Source organism: Cherax quadricarinatus, chromosome 83 (assembly GCF_038502225.1).
Source record: "Cherax quadricarinatus isolate ZL_2023a chromosome 83, ASM3850222v1, whole genome shotgun sequence".
NCBI classification, from domain to species: Eukaryota; Metazoa; Arthropoda; class Malacostraca; order Decapoda; family Parastacidae; genus Cherax; species Cherax quadricarinatus.
Window position 1 is genome coordinate 8,060,318 of NC_091374.1, and position 25,415 is coordinate 8,085,732.

General features: G+C 38.1%; 1 protein-coding gene across 6 annotated transcripts in view; it reads right to left on the reverse strand.

Annotated features, from left to right (window-relative positions):
* Nucleotides 1–25,415, reverse strand: part of slo (calcium-activated potassium channel slo) — a 536,051-nt gene that overhangs the window by 41,604 nt on the left and 469,032 nt on the right. For 4 of the 6 annotated variants that reach the window (XM_053796365.2, XM_053796360.2, XM_070102792.1 and 1 more), the window contains 2 exons: nucleotides 18,253–18,279; nucleotides 1,484–1,625 (listed from right to left, as the gene is read on the reverse strand). In XM_053796365.2, coding sequence (XP_053652340.2) covers nucleotides 1,484–1,625; nucleotides 18,253–18,279 — 169 coding nt within the window. The remainder of the gene's footprint in view (nucleotides 1–1,483; nucleotides 1,626–18,252; nucleotides 18,280–25,415) is intronic. The other 2 variants (XM_053796374.2, XM_053796375.2) reach the window with 1 other exon arrangement.

Here is a 25,415-nt window from a genome sequence, read left to right on the forward strand (position 1 = left end):
CTCCTCCTCTTACTACTGCCCCACTACTACTTCCTTCCACCTCCATTACTACCACTACTACTACTACCACCACCACCACCTTCTGCCTATATATACCCATCCAGCTCTCCGTTTCGTTAGCGTGACTTTGTAAATGGTCCAAGTTAGACTAAAGCGTCATCGTAAGCTCCTTTCTTCTATGTGCGGGTTATTTGTGTATTGTTCCAGTCACGGTATTTTTGCCTTTTTTTTTATTTAACAATGGAATACTGAAATGCAAAATGAGTAATTTATAACCTTTATCTGACTTTTAACAACAAAAAACGTAGTTTTTAACAAAATACAGAGGGGTATAAAAATTTTCATATTTTTAATTTTATTCAGACTTTAGTTAAGTAAAACGGTAATGTAGCTGACTGTGCATAACGTTGGGTTGGTTGCTAAGTTGCGTTTGGCAACACAGAGTAACAATTATGCTTTTTGCAAATCTATTTACTACAAGTAAACAGTTCAAGTGCAATAAAAGAAAAAAAATGAAGTGTCTTGGTAGGGCTAAACAAAATTCTGTTGCAAATTTTGAATATGCAAAATAAGAATTTAAACTTGTCGCAAGTAAGCCCATATGCCACACCAGTAGAGCACCATATCTGCCCTATGTATGAATGTACAGCCTTTAGTATGTATATACCAGTTACTGCAGCAAAGACACGGACTTTCAAATATGAAAAGTCCCTTTTAGCATGCAGTCTCTGCAATTATAAAATGTTAAGTGAGATTAGGAAAGAGTGAGTTCAATTTTAATATTCAACACTGAGCTAATGGTTCACAAATTGAGGTTTAGCTACAATTTTTTTTTAATGCTTCCTGGACACTACTAGGTTAAGTTTCTGTATTATTTTATAAGAATAGATAAACCATCTTAACCCCTAAAAATTTTTGGATTTCTCAGGCATTCATAATTTTCATATGGTAACTTTTCTGAATTAATTTATTCACTAAGTAATTTACAGGAGTTACAAATAAAAGCTCCAAAATATGGATAGATCAGAATGACGGGAATTTTCTAACTTTTTTTTCAACGAACCAGTCATATCCCACGAGGAATGGTGATACTCTGTATTAAAAATTTACTGTAGTTCAAAATACTGTAAAAAAGTATCTTATGTATACAGTATATTCATTATATTAAATCATACAGAATTTCAGTAATTAATTATGCAAGTAAAATTGGACAACTGGCCACAAGTGATTTATCAGGTTCCATACTTAAGTTTTGCAAGCCTGAATACTACCATCTGATATTATTTGATCAATTCCATCCTATTGTAAGTCCTCTGGTAGCTTGCTTATCAATGATGAAACATTTCCTTTCCATTAACTGTACTTAATCAGTCTTTCATTCATACTACATGCCAACAAATTTGTTAACATCCTGAATTACAACTAATAAAGAGTCATACAAGAAAATACTGCTCACAAAAGTGCAATGCCGAATTATAAATACCTGTCTTGCTGAGGCACTGACCGGTTGTAACCCTGGCTCGGAGAAGTGAGAGCATCAGTTGGTCGCCCACCATTCTTCTTAGCTGCTGTTAAGGTCTTGGCAGCATTTACCAGAGGCTGCCCACTGCTGTTTTGGTTTGCAACTGCAGAACACAAACATCAGATGGCCATTTTCAGTTGAAATATATTATGCAAAAAATTCATGAAAGAAGTACTGACAGATTCTAGTTTGACTTAAACATTCATATAGAATACTGTCAACTAAAAATATGAGATCATTACAACAATAATATCATAAAACACTAAGAGTGAAAATTCTTTTCAAGAACTAGTATGTAGCAGCAGACTGCAATGCAAAAATAGGGGGAAAGGATGGGTAGGATTATAATGAATGGATAGGACTAGGTAAGACTGTATGCTGAAAACTAGTAAATGTTATTAAGACTACTGAGCTACAATAATTTAAATGTAAGGGCTCAAAAGAAGAATGGGAAAGGGAATACTAAGTTTTTTGTTTTATATAGCCAAAATTATAAAAAAAAAAACTGCATACTAATAAAAAATAGAATGCTATAATTTACAATGCTTTAAATAAGACAAGTGACAGAGGAAGCTTTCATACAGTACAAAATAAAAAAACACAGTCAAACCCTCAAATTTGTGAGGTTCATAATTCACTTATCTCAGTTTTACAGAGATCATCACCTATCCAGCGATCACTTATTCAGCTTCTAATATTATCTGACAATTCTGTTCAATCTGGCATCTATAAAGATAATAGAAAAATGGAAGGTACAATACAAAGAGACCATACAAAACTGGCATGACCATCCACTGTTATTAACATTGCAGTGAACAGTCATCCCTGAAGAGGTAAAATGCTCAATGATCTATTGTGTGTTGATGTCACTGAAGGACATCTCACCAAGAGCTGGGATTTTTTTTTTTTGGCTTGACATATGACTCAAACAAAATTAATCATACAATTATTCAGAATATGCTTCATGATTTTCCCATGTCAATTTGTTTTTCCTTCTCAACAGTCTTTCCAGATCAGAGCAATACTTAAGTGATATGGCCTCTAATACAAAATTTATTATGTGGATAGAATTTAACAGCATTTGCGAATTTGGAGTTTGTGATGACTTTTAAGAACCTGACCCTTACTAATTTGATGGTTCAACTGTATATTAAAATGCTACAAGTGATTATCTTGTCAAAAGAAGTTAAAAATCTACTCACTACATATGTAGAATCAGTTCTTACAAAGCTCCTCTACATAGTGCAATTTTTCCTAAAGTACATCTGAATTTGTGCATTGCAAAGACAGGCCTTCATATTACATGGTATTCAAGTCTCGATGTACTTTCTTAGTTATGAAAAATTCACACAACATAAAGGAGCTTCATAAGAGCTGACTGTACAGTGTACTCAAACTTCAATTCTCTTATTTTTATTTCAGAAAAGTTACAAAGATATGAAAACATTGCCCTGCAATATTATCAGTCACACTGGTGCTAAAAATGTAATTACTGTAATTCACACAGCACAAACTGATGGTGAAATAGTTAAATACCACATACATATAATCAATCCAGATGATGAAAGAAAATGTCTCGGTACCTTGTCAATGGGGAGACAATAACACAGCACACTTCTGAAAATTTATGATGATGATGATGATGATGATGAAAGATTGAGTCCTTGACATTATATATTTTATTATTAGCAACTGCTTGCTAATGAAGTTAGGGTTTCTCCATTCAAAACATGAGACAGTGTCCTGATTCCCTGGTAGCAGCCCTTCACAGACCTACCCAGGATTGTGACTGGTGAAGTATTATGACCTGCTGAAAAGTACAGGAGGGTCCCTCTTATTCTGCACCCTTTTTCTGGTGTGTCACACTTTTGTTGGCTTTCAACTGAGTCACTGTTCATTATGATCATTGCTTTTACTATTTTTCCACACAACAGCTGTATAAGGGAAGGGTGACCGATGTCATATTTTAAGGTAAGTATTGTATGTACTCTGTATTTATTTTACATTTTTATCTATTTTTTATGTATAGCTGTACTGAGCACTTAATTCATGATAATGTAAACATGTTATCAGGCATTTTAGATGCATCTGATAATGAAAGAATTGCTTTTTTCCACCCACTGGTGATTTCTGCTTATTGCACAGGGTCAGGAACCTAAGAGCCATATAAACTGGGCCCTCCTGTACTAAGCTATGGCACTCGACTAGTAATTCTAATATGATTAGACTGCAGGGTTGACACCCATCACTTTATTTAATTCGTTACACTCTTTTAGGAAAAATTTTCAGCTTTCAAAACTGTTCATTAAAATTGTTTAGACAATATTCTTCCCGGAGAATCTATATTAAATAATTTACTGTAATAAATGTTTATCAAGCATCCACTGTTTGTCTTGAAGAACATCAGTCAGAAGTGTGAAAGAGAGAGAATTTTTATGGTAAAATACAATTCAAAAAATTCCTAATGTATAATATAGTGGCCATCTCCCACCAAGGCAGGTGACCCAGAAAAGAAACACTTTCACCATCATTCACACTATCACAGTCTTGCCAGAGGCATGCAAGTATGACAGTTTAGATGTCCCTCTACACAGCAAATAACACAAACCCCTCCTTAGAGTGCAGGTATTGTATCTCCTACCTCCAGGACTTAAGTCCAATTAACCATCAAGTCCCAAAAACCATTTGTCTCAACTCATTCCTATCTAACACATTCACAAATACCTGCTGTGTGTCCAAACCCCTTACACACAAAACCTCCTTTACCCAACCCCTCCCTCCATTCTTACATAAGACAACCCCTACCCCATCTTCTCTCCACTACAGATTTATACACCCTCCAAGTCATCCTATTTTGCTCTATCCTCTACAAATTCCCAAACCACCTCAAGAAAATACACACACTGTATATGCATACACATGCGTATATTTTTGGCCAATCATTCATCATACATTAGGTATAAAAACAGATAGAACTTTGTTAAAGATTATTCAAAATATTTATTCCTGCAAAAGTTCTTTTAAACCAAGCACTGTACAAGTATGGCGTAGATTGAAAAAATATATTATACTGCACAAAGAATTATCTACCCATCTTATCTTGATATGAGGAGCATCTTTCCAATAACGACTCAATTTTCCATCAGCTAAAAAAAAGTGCGATATAGCATACACTGCATTATGCTGCACAGAATATATGAGAAGCACATGAGAAACCATGGAGTGGGTAGGGTTTGAACTCATGGGTTCAAACCCTACCTGTTCCATGGTTTGTTTGAAATTGGGTTATTATGATTTCATGAGACAAGAGAAAAGCTCTGTACAAAGATCATACAGGATAAAAAAAATGCACTACAAACCTGCAGTATGCAATCCCAAACATGCATAAGATTTATATTATTATAAATATGTCTGATACAGTTACTGGAATTTTTTTGTAATTTGTTATAATGTATTACGTAAATAATCGATGATTACGTGAAATGTATTTTAAAATATTGTGTAAGTCTGTATAGGCAAATGGTATTTCAGAAGCCACTTTGCTTCAAAAAATTCTTTGAATGTGTGATATACAGAAGGTCATGATTTGGATTTGTATATTTTTAATAAGGGCAACTATTTTGTTTAAATAATATGTGAAGCACAGGCAGACAAGCAGACAGACAGACAGACACAGACAGACAGACAAAGACACAGACACATACACACACACACACACACACACACAACAAAAAGTACAAAGCCAACTGTAGTATCAACAAAAGTGTTTAAAATATACAGAAGAGGCATATACAATATACTGTGTACTATTATACATAAAGATGCATCTCATTCTATGGTTTCCTGAGGCCAGACACTCTGTTGAATTTAAAGATGAGGGTTAATCTGTCAAACAGGTCACGTGACTGGCTATCTTCCATCACCTGCTCAACCTGAAGGTGACAGAAGCTTCCAACCCAGCTAGCTTACCTGCAAGCTTTATGACTGAGTATACTTAGCATAAACTCATACTCTGTGTAATTACCTACTGGTAGCTACAAGGGCAATGGTTCCAATGGTTGTTTAACTACCTTGTAACTCATTTCATTTTAACCACCCTGTGAAGAACTCTCAAGGATCCCTTCACATCTCTATTTATTTGTAGCTACAGCAGCAGAGGTAAACTCGTGGTGTTCCACTTTCAGTATTTAGTCTACTGTATAGTTTCTCAACCTCTTAACTGTGGCATTCCCCAAAAAATTCCTGTGTGTGTGCATAACGAGATCTTGAAAAAAAAATAAAAATTCTTACAGAATGAAAGAGTTCATTTTTATGAACTGAATAAGACTAAAATGAGTGAAATCTGATAAAAGCTTACAATTTTATGGGGTGTTAAATTTGGTGAAAAAAATGATTGTTCATTGGTAACAGTGGTGTATATACACAAGCAATATTTATCCTTTACAATATATTAATGCCAAATTATATTTGTTTTTCAGTTTTTATTGTTTTTTTATGTTTAATACTATGTACACCAATTTCTTATACTATTAAATATGTTACAATATGTTTTAGTGCTTCAGATATGGGAAAATGTTTACCCTGATATTGTTCTATATACAGTATCAATTGGCACAAATAGTCCTTTAAACAATGAAATAAGTCATTATTTGACTACAGTATTGAGTTATCCTAGGTTAATTATAGCATATATTTGGGTTTGAAGGAATATCCTGGATTATATAAACATACTGGAATTTCTATGAGTCCATAACAATGTTGTGCGTGCTTTCAAAGAAGCCTGACTGTTAGGCAAGACAAGACTTAAACAAAGTGTAATGCTAAGATTTCATTAATATTTGATGAAAGAACCCTACTGGGCTCTTCCATCATGGTGAAGGGAAGCGTGATTGTAAACTAGTGTCTAACAAAAAAGTAGCATAACCTACTGTATAAGCTAAGAAAACTCATGTGAATATAAGGACAGCAATTTGTAGAATCACATTTTTTTTTTTAAATCCACTACACCTGGAGTTTACCTGGAGAGAGTTCCGGGGGTCAACACCCCCGTGGCCCGGTCTGTGACCAGGCCTCCTGGTGGATCAGAGCCTGATCAACCAGGCTGTTACTGCTGGCTGCACACAAACCAACGTACGAGCCACAGCCCGGCTGGTCAGGAACCGACTTTAGGTGCTTGTCCAGTGCCAGCTTGAAGACTGCCAGGGGTCTGTTGGTAATCCCCCTTATGTATGCTGGGAGGCAGTTGAACAGTCTCGGGCCCCTGACACTTATTGTATGGGCTCTTAACGTGCTAGTGACACCCCTGCTTTTCATTGGGGGGATGTTGCATCGTCTGCCAAGTCTTTTGCTTTCGTAGTGAGTGATTTTCGTGTGCAAGTTCGGTACTAGTCCCTCTAGGAATTTCCAGGTGTATATAATCATGTATCTCTCCCGCCTGCGTTCCAGGGAATACAGGTTTAGGAACCTCAAGCACTCCCAGTAATTGAGGTGTTTTATCTCCATTATGCGCGCCGTGAAGGTTCTCTGTACATTTTCTAGATCAGCAATTTCACCTGCCTTGAAAGGTGCTGTTAGTGTGCAGCAATATTCCAGCCTAGATAGAACAAGTGACCTGAAGAGTGTCATCATGGGCTTGGCCTCCCTAGTTTTGAAGGTTCTCATTATCCATCCTGTCATTTTTCTAGCAGATGCGATTGATACAATGTTATGGTCCTTGAAGGTGAGATCCTCCGACATGATCACTCCCAGGTCTTTGACGTTGGTGTTTCGCTCTATTTTGTGGCCAGAATTTGTTTTGTACTCTGATGAAGATTTAATTTCCTCATGTTTACCATATCTACAGGTCACATATATGAAATAACTAACAAACATGAGCTAGCAGACTTCCTTAGACACACAGGCATGACGGAGTCCTTATAGTTCACAGCTCACATCCACTAAAGTTCGCATACAGTGCAATGTACCAGTTACCTTATTGCTGGGCCATTCCTATACTTTACTATTGATAAATTCTTTTGTCCATATGCTTTGTTTGTTATAGATAATTTTTTTTAATTTTTATATTCCATTTACTATCTCAGTGTGTAATTTTACTTTGCACAACTGATTTTTTACTTTATTTTGTACTATAAGTTACCTCTGTACCTGTACTCTGTACAATTACCTTATTTTTGTGAGTGATTTTGTTTTATTAATAGTAGTCATATCATCTAATTATCTTATTCTTTTCTCACTTCACTACTCATATCACTAGTGTTTACTGATATTCCTACCTCATCCTTCACTTTCCTAATCCCACCTCATAGTACATGAATATTAATACTGACCCTGATTTAAATCTATTGTATCAAAATGATAATCAGTACTCCTCTGAAAATAATTATCTTTACTACACAGCAAGTCAGGCAAAAACTGTTCTCAGCAATACCAAGAATCAATCAATATTCAGTTACAAGGTTAGATCCCTGAGTAAGCACAATGACCTCCTTTAACTCCTAGATTCTCTAAATGCTAACTTTTCTTTTATTATTCTTACTGAAACCTGGTTTAAACATGACAACAGATATCTTTACCTTAACTGGGTACACAGCCATTCATAACTGCAGGCCTGATTAAACAGATGGAGGGAGGGAGGGTTTGGCATCTACCTTAACAACATGTATAATTACTTGTTTATACCATCTATAACTAAGCCAACAAGAATCACAGAGATTAGTGCATCCATAATTGACCACATCTGGACTAATATAATAGCTCCCCTCAAAGCAGGGATAATCACATACAATACTACTGATCACTACCCCACCTTCCTCATAACCAATGTATGTAAGCTACCACTTGATATCTCTTTTCATCATGATAAGACATCATTAAATAACTTCACTAGAGCAGTAAGTAACGCTGACTAAGAGTTTACTGATGATACTCAACTGTGAATATCATTAATATCTTAAACTGTATACATACATGTAAAATACTGTCTCAACACATTCTGTAATAATACGGCTAACTAGTTTCACTCTTATTGTAATTTATATTAGAATTTTATCTTGAATTAACCCCTTGACTGTCGCAACCCCAAATCCTGTGGTGTTTTCTGGTGTCGCAAAATTTAAAAAAAAAAAAAAAAAAAATTTCTTATGAAATGATAAAGAATCTTTTCCTGATTGTAATGACACCAAAAGAACGATATTTGATGGAAAACTGAGGGAATTATGCTCTCGCAAAGTTAGCGACCTCGGTGATATTTACGAATCGGCGATTTCGCCCACTTTGAGCCCTATTTTTGGCTAATTCCATTGTTCCAGTCGACCAAACTCATAGCTATTTCTTTAGAACTCCATTTTTTCTATCGATTGAGTACAAGAAACTGCCCATTTACCGATTTCAACTACCCAATAGCATGGTCAGAAATTTGCAATTTGGCCAATTTCATGAAAATTAAAAAATATGACAATTTCAAAATTGGGTCCAGAATGAACAATGCAGACATTCCTGGCTCTAAAATAACATTTTCTTCGTTCATCAGTCACGTCTCCAGGCCCCTCTTATATTACTCGTGCTTTCTATTTTAAATTTTCATTCAAACAAAAAACTGAAGATTTGCTGTTATGCAAACTACTGCAATATTGTAATAATTGTATAAATAATGTCAACCCATTCATACTGCATATTAGAATGGTTAGTTGGACATTTATTGGAAAATGACATCATTTGTTTGCTTTTGAACATTGGCAAAAATTAAACATTTTCCCTTCTTTGAGCTCCATTTCAAGGTTCTTTTCATAGTAAAACCAATCAAAATCACCTCTATTTCTATAATATGTTTTCCATTCCATCAAATGAGACCAAGAAAACGAGAATACAACCATAAATACTATACAACAATACACCACATTATTATTATTATAATAAAAAAGAAGCGCTAAGCCACAAGGGCTATACAGCGCCGCAGGGCAGGGAAGGAAGCGAGGGTATTGGGCAGCAGAAGGGAGGAGGGATAATCAGTAGGTTACAGAAAACAGCGGGGCAGGGGATAGTACGGGGGTAGAGGGTAGCAAGAGATTGAGGTAGAAAGGGCTGAAGGTATCAGAGTTTGTGAAGTCAGTTGTTGTCAAAAAGTCAATGAGAGAGTCCGGATGAAAGGTGGGTCCATCAGCGAGATGGGAAGGTAAAGAGAGAGCAGCGGAGCGAAGACGACGTTGGAGGTATATTCTGTGTGCTCGTTGATAAAGTGGGCAGTCTAACAGAATGTGGCTGACTGATAATGGAACCTGACAATTCTCACAGAGAGGAGCAGGGCACCTCTCCATGAGATATCCATGAGTAAGACGAGAATGGACAATGCGAAGACGGGAGAGAGTAGTCTCCCAACCTCGACACTGGTGACAAGAAGACGGCCAGTAACCTATACTCGGTTTAATAGACTGAAGTTTGTTACTGAGTAGAGTAGACCAATGTTGTTGCCAATGGGTGTGAAGGTGGGTAGCTATTGCAGCAAAATAGTCCGTAAATGGAACACCCCTATATGAAACTGGTAGGTCATGTACTGCTGACCGCACAGCAGTGTCTGCCTGTTCATTGCCCTGTACATCAACATGACCAGGGACCCAACAAAAAACAATATCTTTATGCTTGGTAAAGATGCGGCGTAGCCAAAGTTGGTTACAGAGGACTAAGGGGTGAGGTGTATCAAATTTCTGTATAGCCTGTAAAGCACTAAGGGAGTCTGAAACAACCACAAATGATGACACAGGCATAGATGCAATATGGACAAGTGCTGCAAGAATGGCATACAATTCAGCAGTAAAAATACTAGCCGAAGATAGTAAATGCCCTCGTACGACGCTGTTCGGAAACACTGCTGTGAATCCTACGCAATCAGAAGACTTAGAGCCATTTGTGTACACTGCAATGGCATGAGAATGAGAGTGGAAGTGGTCAAGAAAAAAAGAGCGGGAAGCTACTGTAGACAATTGGGGTTTCGAGCAAGGGAGTGAGAAAGAACACTTGAACAGCTGGAACTTCCCAGAGGGGTAGGGAAAAGTGAGATGCTACATGAACATAGAAAGGTGGTAATTGAAGAGAAGACAAGAGCGAATGTAGGCGAAGAGAGAAGGGACAGAGCAAACAGGGGCGGCGAATAAATAAAGAATGTCTACTAATATCGGTGACCATTCTATAAATGGAAGGATTGCGGAGATCATGAGAGCGTACATAGTAGCGAAGGCAATGGGCATCACGGCAATCAGATAAGGATAGAACGTTCGCTTCTGCATAGAGGCTCTCAACAGAGAAAGAGCGAAAAGCACCAAGGCATAAACGTAATCCTTGGTGATGAATGGGGTTAAGGCTAGAGAGGGTAGCAGGAGAGGCCGCTGAATAGACCTGGTCACCATAATCAAGTTTCAATAAAATGAGGGTGGAATGTAGGTGAAGGAGAGTTCGACGATCAGCTCCCCATGAAAGATGAGCAAGGGTTTTAAGAAGGTTCAGCCGGCTGTGACAAGTTGCCTTCAGAGAGGTAATGTGAGGTTTCAAGGATAACCTATGGTCAAAGAGAAGGCCTAGAAACCTGACTGTATCACGTTCAGGGATACGGGAGCCACAGAGGTATAAAGGATGATCGAAGATGACAGAGCGTCTAGTGAAAGTAATTTGGCAAGTTTTGGTACTGGAAAATTTAAACCCATGTGAGGTGGCCCAATTGGAAACACGGTCGACCGCATGCTGGAGAGAAACTGTAATGAGGTGACAGTCAGCACCTGCACAGGCAATAGCGAAGTCATCAACATAGAGTGATGACCAAATATTGGATGGAAGGCTAGAGGCCAAATCATTTATAGCAAGGAGAAAAAGTGTTGTGCTCAGAACACATCCCTGGGGGACACCTTCAGCTTGGATAAAGTCCAGGGAGAGCACATTATTAACCCGAACACAGAAATGTCTGCCACTTAAAAAGTCCTTAAGGAAGGATGGTAGATTGCCTCGGAGGCCTAAGGAGTGGGCTTGGGCCAAAATATTATACCTCCAAGTTGTGTCATATGCCTTCTCAAGGTCAAAAAATATGGCAATAACTGAGTGGTTATTTGCAAAAGCATTACGAACATACGTATCCAAGCGTAGTAAGGGGTCTATGGTAGAACGGCACTTACGAAAGCCATACTGACGAGTGGAGAGACTGTGTGTGTCTCTAAATACCACACTAAACGTCTATTTACCAGGCATTCCATCACTTTGCAAACTGCACTGGTAAGAGCAATGGGACAATAGTGGGAGGCTTCATGTCCCGTAGTACATGGTTTGCGGAAAGGGAGAACAATGGCAGATTTCCACAGCTGTGGAAGAACTCCTTGTGGCCAAATAAGATTGAAAAGGTGTAATAGGACTGCAAGGGCTGACTGATGTAAATGTTGTAGCATATGAATATGAATGTCGTCAGGCCCAGCTGCCGATGATTGGCAAGCTGAAAGTGTTGCCTCCAGTTCCTGAAGTGTAAAAGGCACATTATACTGTTCCTCTCTGAGAGAAGAAAAGTCCAAGGGTGCTAACTCTCTGGCAGACTTTGGAAAGAAATGAGGGGCATAGATGGAGCCCCTGAGAAATACGGACCAGATGATTGCCAATTTCATTGGCAACATCTTGTGGGTTTGCTATAACAACACAGGCAACCCGCAGAACAGGAGCCAGGCCAGGAGAATATTTACCACTCAGTTTTCGTACTTTTTTCCAGACTGCACTCGTAAGGAAGCAGAGGTGATGGTAGAGACATAATCTTGCCAGCAAGTGCGTTTAGCGTCACGGATGATACGGTGAGCGATTGCACGCTTCTGCTTAAAATCAAGAAGTCTCTCCGTGGTTCTATTGTACCGGTACCTGCCCCACGCAGTGTGTTTCAAACGTACTGCATGAGCACAAGCAGGAGACCACCAAGGCACACATTTCTGAGAATGCCTGCCCGAAGTTTGGGGTATAGAATGAGAAACTGCGGTTAAAACGGAGGACGAGAAGAGGTGTAAAAACTCATCAATGGAGGACGAAGAAGGAACCTCACTAAAAACAGTTAGTTGTGAGTAAAGGTTCCAATTTGCCTGATCAAATTGCCAGCGTGGGTTACGAAGAGGTGGTGAACATGAAGGGGAAGTAAGAATGATTGGGAAATGATCACTGTCATGTAAATCCGGGAGAACAGACCAGGTGAAGTCTAATGCGGCGGAGGAAGAGCAGACTGAGAGATCGATGCAAGAGAGAGTATGAGTTCGAGGATCAAAATGGGTGTGAGTACTTGTATTTAAAACATGGAGGGGGTGGATAGCAAGAAAAGCCTCTAACTGAATGTCACGGGAATCACAGTGAGACCCCCCCCAGAGGAAATGATGGGCATTAAAATCGCCAAGTAACAGAAGTGGTGGCGGTAATGGCGAAACAAGAAAGGCAATATCCAGGATAGATAATGCCCGAGAAGGAGAGAGATACAAAGAACAGAGTGTATACCACCTATGTAAGTGGATATGGGCTGCTGTGTAATGCAGCGAAGTACCAACAAATAGCTGATGGTACGGAATATCAGTGCGTAGAAGAAGGGCACTTTCATTAAAGGTCCCATCAGGAAAGGACCTGAAGAATACAATAAATTATAGCCTGAGATGGGATAGATAACAGCAGAGTGTAATTTTGGTTCCTGTAAGCAAACACCAACAGGGAAAAACTGGGAGAGCAACATCTGAAGCTCACCCCGATTACCCCTGAGGCCGCGTATATTCCACTGTAAATAGGCCATGATTGGTAGCGATTAAGATACCTGAAGTCTGCAGGTAAGGGTACCTATGGACTAGAGGGGTTAGAAAAGTCCACATGTGGTGGCAAAGGAAAATGTTCAAGCAACGAAGGAACGGTGCACTGTGAAGAAAGGAGTTGCGCAGATGGAGAAAAGGAAAGAGAAGGAACAGAGGGTGGATCAGTGTCCATTGATGGTTTGGTATCAGCAATATATTCAGAGATTGCTTGAAGTGTTTCGGAGTTCAGAGAACAATACACCACGAAGTCGGCATTTAAAAAAAAAAAAAAAAAAAAAAAAAAAAAAAAAAAAAAAAAAAAAAAAAAAAAAAAAAAAATAAAAAAACAAAAAAAAAAAGAGGTCGGAGTTTTTTTTCTCATTGTGCACTGCATGCTGCAGGATTTTTTTTTATGTGGTGCACACTGACCACCCAGACCCATTCTCTCACATGTGGGCCTACCAGCTTTCTCCTGCTTGATTTGAAGCCACTAGAATTTATGAGTATATATGTACGTCAAAAACGGTGGCTCCTAAGACATATATATATATGACCAAAACAGTCAAAGGGTTAACCCTTTCAGGGTCCGTCCCGTAGATCTATGGCTTTACGTTCAGGGTCCAAACCGTAGATCTATGCCATGAGCTCAGCTCACTCTGATAAACTGTGAGTGGTAAATTTAGGCCTAGATATGAGAGAATAAATCAATGTGGTATGTGTGCACCACATAAAACAAATCCTGCAGCACACTGTGTATAATGAGAGAAAAAAAAAACTGAGACTGTGATTTTCGATTAAAACAGCGACTTTGCAGTGTTTTTTCGTATGTTTTTTATAGTTGTATTTGCGAATTCTTGGTCTCATTTGATAGAATGGAAAACATATTATAGAAACAGAGACGATTTTGATTGGTTTTAGTACTGGAAATGGCTTGAAACTGAGCTCAAATTAGTGGAAATGTTAAATTTTTGCCGATGTTCAAGAGTAAACAAACAACCTCACATGTCTACTACACGCCAGCTGGTGGGTCTAATATACATTCACAAATATGGTGATGATATTTATACAATTATTACAATATTGCATAACAGTAAATCTTCTATTTTTTGGTTTGAATAAAAATTCATTATGTGAATAAAAAATCAAAATGGAATATATTTGTAAAGCCTCAAAACATAACTAATGAACAGAGGAAATGTTAGTTTAGTGCCAGGAATACCTACATTGTTTATTTTGGACCCTATTTTGAAATTGGAATATTCTGAACTTTGTGTTAAATTGGCCAAATTACCAATTTCCGATCACTTTATTTTGTAGTTGAAACAGTTGACTTGGCGATTTCTTGTGCTTAATCGATAGAATATAAGTAATACTAGTGAAATAGCTAAGAATTTGGTCGACTGGAAAAATGTAATTGGCCTAAAATGGGAGTCAAAGTCGGCAAAATCGCCGATTTGTAAATATCGCCGACACATCAAAATTCGCGAGAGCATAATTTCGTAAATTTTCCATCAAATTTCGTACTTTTTGTTTTATTACCTTCACAAAAAGATTCTCTACCATTTCATAAGAAAAAATACAAATTTTTTTTTTTTTTTTTGAAAATTCTTGGACACTGGGGCACCACTTCAGATTTTGGCCTTGGACCCAGAAAGGGTTAAGGGAATAATCTTAGTATACTCTAAGTGTTCTTATTCCCACACAACTTACGATTTTTTCTTCATGTACATCTGTTTAATACTCATGTAATCTATTTTATTGTGAAAATCATTACTGTCTTATATAGATACATATGCAAAACAACCACTGGGGGAGATGAATGATAGCTCTAGGCTTTTTGTGTTGCAATCAACACATCATCAGGAGCTTGCAATGTTGCAGAAAAGAGGATGAAGTCCCAGCAAACACATTCAGAGGAAGCATGTTTGTTAGAATGAGGGAAGAGGGAAGCAGTAGAGGATAAGTGCCCTAGGCATACCAACCAGTATCCAGTGTCTCGTGCCTGAAAGACTGAGTATGTTTTTAAGTTATTATAAAACTACCAGCCCACAAATGCTGATATTGTAGTGGTAACCTGACGAGCATATCATTAGTAGCATGACAATTATAAAAAATTCAGTAAATTTACTTAGGTATCATCACACAGCACCTAGGAAGTGGAAGGCAATAGTAATAATCTTTCTTTCTACAAGTACATGTACAAGGTATAGAGGCCTAGCTGACATCAATGACATACTACTATATAGAAAGCTCCTTGTTATGCAGAGCACTTCAAGCAAATTAGGTCAGTTTTGTCCCTAGGATGCAACCCACACCAGTCAGTTAACACCCAGGTACCTATCTACTGCTGGTGAACAGGAACAGTAGGTGTCTTAAGGAAATACATCTTAATATTTCCACTCATACTGGGGATTGAACCACAAACCTCAATGTGTGAGCTAAGTGCACTACCAACCAAATTATGGGATACAGATTGACTGACCATTTGTTCATTAGCTACCTTTCTTATGACATACGACTGTAGTTAAATTGCATAACAAATCCTACTTAGCAGTCAATGTCTAAATGTTAAATAACATTTAAGCGTATGGAATAGTCAGCCCAAAATGCATTGCATATTAGTGGCTTTCTTCTGTGCCTACCAATGTTTTACTACATGTAAATTACAGTATTTATACGGTGTAAAGAAATAATAATGGTATTGTATCCTTCCCTTCACTCTGCTGCAATTATTTAGGTGAAGGCTCAGTAGTAACATCATCTAGGAAAGTAAGTCATGTGACATGCAAGCCTTATAACAGTTTACTATAGGAACGTGTGTTCTTGCTTCACAACTCTTTTCTCAGATTTCACAGTTTGTTTACAACTATATTACTAACAGGCCAGTAGACATACTCTGCAGTAGCATGGATAAGTTGTCAGCTATTTCATTAAAATTTCAGATTGGATACCATCTACTCTGGCATTTATGTCCAACAATTTGTTAACATTTCTCTTATGTCAAATGATGCTTGGTGCACAAAACATCATGTCTGGTGACATATTATTCAACAGCTCATGCCACCTAAATTATTACAGTATGATGCTAAAGAGTCAGTTATCACCAGTTAGCTAAATTATTCTCATGCTAACATTTTTGAAAGCAATCTAATCAATCTAATTCATTTTCCATGAAAATCATAAAATTATTTAGGGTCCAATCCTGATATGCTATGGGATGTTACAGTGTTACTGGTCATCTGGTTAGTACCCTTTCATATAACCAACAGTGGCAGAATTTAGAACCCATTTATGACGACTTTTATGCAACAATGCTAGCTGCCTACAGATATCCTAAAAATCGTCATGCCCAGAATTTGTAACATAAAGTGTCCCAACAGAAACAGGCCATTACAGTATTTCTGACTGGTGGTGAACACGTGATATGCAGTCTTAAAGACCCTCATTAATCAACCCACAGGCTTTAATCAGCAGATCCCAAATTCTGTTGCTTCTCACATGGTATTATAAAATGATATACAATTATAATAATAATATTAATAGCCTTTATTTCCACAAGTGCATGTACAAGGTATACAAGCCTAGCTGATATCAGTGACATATTACCATATAGAAAGCCTCTTGTTATGCAGAGCATTTAGGGCAAATTAGGTCAATTTTGTCCCCAGCTGACTAATACCCAGGTACAGTCTACTGTAACACTGCACCTCCCAACAAGCTTTAGTTATTATGCTTTAAGGTTTCCCCAGAAACACTGACTGCAGGCTGAAACACTACCTGAAGGCTGAAACAGCCTGCAGGTTGAAATAATGCCTATAGGCTGAAATATTATTTGTAGGCTGAAACATTGCCTGCAAGTTGAAACACTACCTGCATGGTGAAACTGCAAGTTAAAATATTGTCTGCAGGTTGAAACATTGCAGGTTCAAACACTGCCTGTATATTCAAATATTGCCTGCAGGTTCAAATGCTGCCTGTAGGTTCAAACATTGTCTGCAGGTTCAAACACTGCCTGTAGGTTGAAATGAACAAACTCATAACCTAGGACTATTAACATAGCTGGCTCCTGACAGGCCTGGGTACATTAATATGTAGCCAACAGTACCTCAACTACCACCACATTACCAGTATGTACCTATCTACCAGCACTTTACCAGTACCTAATCTACCAGCACATTAGCAGTACTTTATCTACCTGCACATTACCAGTATTCAATCATTCTAGAAACATCTGTACCTAGATATACAATTGTGCAATATGCTGAGTTCAAGGGAATTTTCCACTGTAAATATTCAGCAATGAAAAATGTTATATAAAATAATATGGACTACATGAATTAGCCTATTTCTACTAAGACAATTAAAGCTCTTCACCCATACTCTCAGTTTCATGCAAGAAAATTCACTACATTACTCTGGGAAGCTGTCACTGTAATGGTCAAAATGGCACATGCGTCTCACCATGATGGAAAATATTAGAAATATTAATTTGGACAATGTTACTGTACATGATTATAAGAAAACAGTATGACTAAATAGTTAGAACATACATAGCAAAGGGCAGCTACAAACAATTACTACATACAGTGATGCAGGTAGGGAGAGGATACACTGATGAGGCTCAGGTTTTTTTTGTACTGTACCTTCAAGCACAATAAGGAAGAAAAAAAAAATTTATCAACCTTAGGTTATTGGGTTCACAGTGGCTATATTGTAATGGGACTGAGGAGGTATAAGGGATTGGGTATTCAATAAGAGACAGAGTAGGGAGAATAACTAAGGAATTAAATGAGCCAAGTGTATAAAGAAATGTCAGATTTCATCATGGGGACAGAAGTTAATAGACAGTTTAAAGGTTTCTGTAAATCATATTATTATGGTATTAATGATATAAAAATGCAATACATATATGAGGATAAATATGAGAGGGAGGCAGGGGCTTATTCTGACACTTACTTCCGTCTCTGACCGGGATCTTGTCGCCTGTGGGGAAGGATGGGCATTAGAATTTTGATAGCTTTTTTTCCTGCCAGGAACTAAACTGATTAGCCACATGTCCTCAGAAACAAATGATTCAACTTTAATATATTCATGTACTGTAATAATATTCATGATTTGTATTTTTGTCATTGTATAATTGGGATATGAATTTATGTGTCTGATTTGACATTTTTTTAACAATATGATAATTAATGCACTTGAATGGTGCATAACAGTTAATTACTCAGTAATTTTTCTATGTGATGAAGTAGTTCTGACAGTGTAGAATAATGTAGCTATGACATGCTCTGTAAGATGTTTGGCAGTGAAGGTCACCCCAATATTGGTCTAATGGGCACTGCCCTACAAACTCCTGGTTCTTGATTGCTAAAGACTGCCTGCTTGGGTGCTACCCTTGTATTCACTAGACACATACACACACACACACACACACACACACACACACACACAGCGACCAGTGAAGAGGCGGGGCCAGGAGCTTGGACTCGACCCCTGCAACCTCAACTAGGTGAGTACAACTAGGTGAGTACACACACACACATGCACAAATACACACTCACACATGCACCAACACACACACAAAAACATACACATAAACCAACACATGCACACATCTATTCTAACCTGTCCTGAAATACTAAAGTCAGTTGTGTGGTGGTTTAGCCATGTGTGACTGTGATAATACAGAACAGGACATTAAAAAATGATCTCAACAAGATTGCCTGACACCCCCTCTACTAACTATGCAAATAACACTGCTGCAATTTTGCCACTGCCTTAGGCATGAAGTTTGCTAGAGGAGAGCAACATGATAGCAAATGAGTGGCATATGGCAAGAAATAAATGGAATCAAGTATTAGAACTAGAGGGGTGTGCAGGTTGCATCCCAGCAGCTTATCTAGTTTACACTACACTTTTTCACCCACATTTGAAATTAACAACAAAGGAACACTTAAAACAGCTAAAACTTTTACCTATGATTTGCATATATCACAGCAAATAATACATTTATATATAATACTTTTCTCTGATGCAAACCAACAATTATCATTTAAATGCTCAAAAGAGCACCTGAAGGCAGTCACATGAACAGTCAAGTTTACACACAACGTCAAAGAGATAACTGTAAGAACTGTTAAACTACAACGCCTACAGTCAGTAACCAAAGACTTAGTACCTCCCTATGAGGAAGTGCAGTGAGGCAGGCGGCAGGTGAAGGGGCCCCAGCAGCCAGCAATGCAGAATTAAGACTGGCTGATGGAATGGGCCATGGAGGAGACCCAACTATAGGGCCTACACACTAAACCACCATAACCCACCACCCACACACTGACCACCCACCCACTTCCACTACCAAGTAACACTAATTCATATACTGTACTATATAGACTTGCAAGACAAACAATAGCAACATTCCCACAAGGTGCAGTAATTAGAGCTGCACCACAATATACTACTCTACTAATAAACTCTTCTCTATCTATTTATTGTACTTGAAGACCACAGGAATATTTATTTTTATCAATATTATTTTTTTAGAAAGTATAATTCTAGAAATTCTGATGATAAATTTATAATTTTCTCCTATGATTATGCATTCTCAAATACTGTACTGCCAAAACATGAATAATATATAATAGTATGAATATTATATAAATATAATATTTATTAGTATTTTAAATGTGTAAAAATTTACTTTTTTTTTAATTCTCTTATGCTACACAATTAAATAATTTCAGTAAGTACTTAATACATGTATTCTAGTACAGTGGATGCTCCATTAATATAATCAACCTAAAATGGACAGTCTAGTGGGTAAATGAGAGAAATTGTGAATATTCTGAAGTGTAATTGTAACTGTTTTGATTAGTTATATTAATGAGATCAATAGGATATATATCTATGTATATTTTGATATCAAACATCGATATATTGATAAAAAAAATTCCAATTACAAAGATCTTGACAAATCTGTACCATATATAAATAGACCCCACATGCATAAGACTAATGTATGCATAATTATACAAAGTATCAATGTATTTGAAATTTAAAATTGGAAAAAGATCCATTTGCTTTGACCAAAGTCTACCAAACAAATATAAAACCACCATGCATGCATATAATAAACACATATAAAAAAGTAACTGCATTTGGTAATTAAAATTGAGAAAATGGGTTTAAAAAGTTTAAAATTGGGGGAAAGCCCTTTTTTGATCAATTTGTACAAAATAAATACAAGTCTAACACATATGCATAAACAAACATATACAATATTCATGTAATGAATAAAAATACTAGTAATAAAATACAAATACGGTAGACCCTCGTTTTACATGCAATTTTTTTCTACACATTTTTGATATATGGTTGAAAATTTGCAGCCTAATTTCAATTGTAACCTTCATTTAGCATGGTAGTTCTCTGTGTATACAAGTATCATACACTACTCAGGCGTGTATTACACAATCAGATTTTTTTTATATCTTCCTCAGCCCATCTCTTCTCTTGATACTTGTTACTTTTTAACATAGTTTAACCTGAAAATATTGTGTATTAAATTTATAATAGTCACTACTGGCCTTGTGCATTTCCTCTGGAAGAAATAAATCACAGACCGGGCTGCAGGGGCGTTGACCCCTGGAACACCCTCCAGGTATACCACATCAAACACCAGCTTCCCCAAGGTCTTACTTAATTATTAAACTGATTTAGAAGTAAGTTATTATTTAGGTTATGGGTACATACTGCTATGAAGTTGGGTCTAGATGATGCCTTACTGTCAGCTGTGTAAAGCACTGAAGGGTAAAACAGACCAGAGATGCATTACAGAATACCTTAACTCTCCAGGACAACTATCATCTAATAACAACTCTACATTGATATTGGTCCAAGAACCTTAGTCATCCACCTAGCCTATGATCCACAACCATCTATCTTGGCCCAGTAGGGCCACTCTATTCCTCCACATTTTTCAAGATCATCAACATACACTAGAAACCAGAATCTAAGGTAAGAAAAATAAATTTTTGTAACCTTTTTAACCCTTTCAGGGTCCGTGTCCTAGTTCTACGGCTTTGAGTTGAGGGTCCAAACTGTAGATCTACACCACGAACTCAGCTCACTCTGATAAGCTGTGAGCGGTAAATCTGGGCCTAGATATGAGAGAATACATCTATGTGCACCACATAAAACAAATCCTGCAGCACACAGTGCATAACGAGAGGAAAAAAAACTTGACCGTAATTTTAGCTTAAAACAGCGACTGCAGTGTTTTTTCCTATGTTTTTTATAGTTGTATTTGCGATTTCTTGGTCTCATTTGATAGAATGAAAGATATATTACAGAAATAGAGATGATTTTGATTGGTTATAGTACTGGAAATGGCTTGAAACTGAGTTCAAAGTAGCAGAAATGTTAAATTTTTGCCAATGTTCAGGAGTAAATAAATGACCTCACATGTCTAATACACACCAGCTGGTGGGTCTAATATACATTCACAAATGTGGTGATATTATTTATACAATTATTACAATATTGCATAACAGTAAATCTTCTATTTTTGGTTGGAATATAAATTCATCATGTGAATAAAAAATTAAAATGAAATTCACTTGTAAAGCCTGAAAACGTAACTAATGAACAGAGGAAATGTTAGTTTAGTGCCAGAAATGCCTGCATTGTTTATTCTGGACCCTATTTTGAAATTGGAATATTTTGAACTCTACATTAAATTGGCCAAATTACCAATTTTCGATAAACTACAGTGGAACCTCAAAAATCGAACGTATCACATATTGAACGTTTCGAAAATAGGACCATTTTTTCGGACAAACTGTGTCCCTATTTTCGGACCGCCGGGTACGGGACATGTCCGTGGGCCCGCTTTGTCTGCGTCCCCACGCAGGCGCCGTGAGCAGTCTAGCTTTGTTTATGCTTGAGTGAACACTAACCTGCGCTCTCATTCACACATTTTACAATTATTTCGTTGTGTTTAGTGCTTGTGGGACTGTGAAATAAGCTGCCATGGGCCCAAAGAAACTTGCTAGTGGTAAAGAAAGTGAGAAACACCATAGATGTGAAGAAGGAAATAATACAGAAGTATGAGAGTGGTGTGAGACTTGTTGAGCTTGCCAGGATGTATGGGAAAAACAAGTCGACCATCGGTTCTATCCTGTCAAAGAAAGAACAAATCAAGGAAGCTGATGTTGCAAAAGGTGTTAATATGATAACCAAAAAAAGACCACAAATAGTTGAAGAGGTTGAGAAGTTGTTGCTGGTGTGGATCAAGGATAAAGAGATTGCAGGTGATAGTGTTTCAGAGACAATTATTTGCGAAAAGGCAAGGAAGTTGCATGCCGATCTGGTACAGAAAACTCCTGGAACCAGTGCTGATAGTGAATTTAAGGCCAGCAGAGGCTGGTTTGACAGATTTAAGAAGCATAGTGGCATACACAATGTTGTAAGACATGGTGAGGCAGCCAGTTCAGACAAACGGGCAGCTGAGAAGTTTGTACAGGAGTTTAAGGGGTACATAGACAGTGAAGAATTCAAACCTGAACAAGTGTTTAATTGTGACGAAACAGGCTTGTTTTGGAAGAAAATACCAAAAAGGACCTTCATCACACAGGAGGAAAAGGCACTGCCAGGACACAAGCCTATGAAAGACAGGCTTACTCTTTTGTTCTGTGCTAATGCTAGTGGTGATTTTAAAGTGAAGCCTTTACTTGTGTATCATTCAGAAAATCCCAGAGTGTTCAAGAAATACAATGTCTTTAAGAACAAGTTATGTGTCTTGTGGGAAGCTAATCATAAGGCATGGGTCACAAGACAAATTTTCAAAGTGTGGATCTATGAAGTGTTTGGCCCCAGTGTGAAAAAATACCTCCAGGAAAAGAAATTGCCACTCAAGTACCTCCTGTTAATGGACAATGCTCCTGCTCATCCTCCAAACTTATTAGACCTCTTGTCTAAGGACTTCAGTTTTATAAAAGTGAAGTTCTTGCCTCCTAACACCACTCCTCTCCTCCAGCCCATGGACCAGCAGATCATTTCTAACTTCAAAAAAACTCTACACAAAAGCAGTGTTTGAAAAGTGCTTTGAGGTGACCACAGACACTAAGTTGACCCTAAGAGAGTTCTAGAGGAATCACTTCAACATCTACAGCTCCATAAGCCTTATAGGTAAGGCTTGGGAGGGTGTGACTTCCAGGACTTTGAACTCTGCTTGGAGACAATTGTGGCCAGATTGTGTCCAAAAGAGGGATTTTGAAGGGTTTGAGGCTGACCCTGACCCTGACCCAGCTCACCCTCTGCCTGTTGTGGACTCTGGTATTGGGGAACACCCTGGGGTTGGAGGTGAGTGGTGAAGATGTGGAAGAGTTGGTGGAGGACCACAGGGAAGAGCTAACCACTGAAGAGCTGTAAGAGCTTCATCTGGAGCAGTATCAGACCACAGCTGAGGAACTTGCTTCAGAGGAGGAGGAAGAGGGAGTGGATGAGGTACCTTCTTCAAAAATTAAGGAGATTTGTGCCAAGTGGATTGATGTCCAAATGTTTGTGCAGAAGTACCACCCTGAGCAAGCTGAAACAAGCCATCTTTGCAACAAGTTCAGTGACAGAACCATGTCCCATTTTAGGGAAATGGTAAAGAGGTGCCAGAAACAGAGGACTGTGGACAGTTATTTTGTGAGATAGGGGTCCAGTGACTCTCAAGCTGGTCCTAGTGGCATTAAAAGACAGAGAAGGGAAGTAACCCCAGAGAGGGGATTCTCCTTCCAAACACTAACCCCAACTTCCTCTCTCCTCCTCCCTATCTTCCAGATGCCATCACCAATCTTCAATAAAGGTAAGTAAAAATGTTATTTTATATGTATTACTATATATAATTAAAAACTATAGTATTTGTTGTATGTAAAACTGTAAATGTGGCAGATGTTGCAAGTGTATGGTGTAGGAGGTAGGTTACTGAAAGCAGTGAAGAGTTTTTACGAGGATAGCGAGGCTCAAGTTAGAGTATGTAGAAAAGAGGGAAATTTTTTCCCAGTAAAAGTAGGCCTTAGACAAGGATGTGTGATGTCACCGTGGTTGTTTAATATATTTATAGATGGGGTTGTAAGAGAAGTAAATGCGAGGGTCTTGGCAAGAGCCGTGGAGTTAAAAGATAAAGAATCACACACAGGGTGGGAGTTGTCACAGCTGCTCTTTGCTGATGACACTGTGCTCTTGGGAGATTCTGAAGAGAAGCTGCAGAGATTGGTGGATGAATTTGGTAGGGTGTGCAAAAGAAGAAAATTAAAGGTGAATACAGGAAAGAGTAAGGTTATGAGGATAACAAAAAGATTAGGTGATGAAAGATTGAATATCAGATTGGAGGGAGAGAGTATGGAGGAGGTGAACGTATTCAGATATTTGGGAGTGGACGTGTCAGCGGATGGGTCTATGAAAGATGAGGTGAATCATAGAATTGATGAGGGAAAAAGAGTGAGTGGTGCACTTAGGAGTCTGTGGAGACAGAGAACTTTGTCCTTGGAGGCAAAGAGGGGAATGTATGAGAGTATAGTTTTACCAACGCTCTTATATGGGTGTGAAGCGTGGGTGATGAATGTTGCAGCGAGGAGAAGGCTGGAGGCAGTGGAGATGTCATGTCTGAGGGCAATGTGTGGTGTGAATATAATGCAGAGAATTCGTAGTTTGGAAGTTAGGAGGAGGTGCGGGATTACCAAAACTGTTGTCCAGAGGGCTGAGGAAGGGTTGTTGAGGTGGTTCGGACATGTAGAGAGAATGGAGCGAAACAGAATGACTTCAAGAGTGTATCAGTCTGTAGTGGAAGGAAGGCGGGGTAGGGGTCGGCCTAGGAAGGGTTGGAGGGAGGGGGTAAAGGAGGTTTTGTGTGCGAGGGGCTTGGACTTCCAGCAGGCATGCGTGAGCGTGTTTGATAGGAGTGAATGGAGACAAATGGTTTTTAATACTTGACGTGCTGTTGGAGTGTGAGCAAAGTAACATTTATGAAGGGATTCAGGGAAACCGGCAGGCCGGACTTGAGTCCTGGAGATGGGAAGTACAGTGCCTGCACTCTGAAGGAGGGGTGTTAATGTTGCAGTTTAAAAACTGTAGTG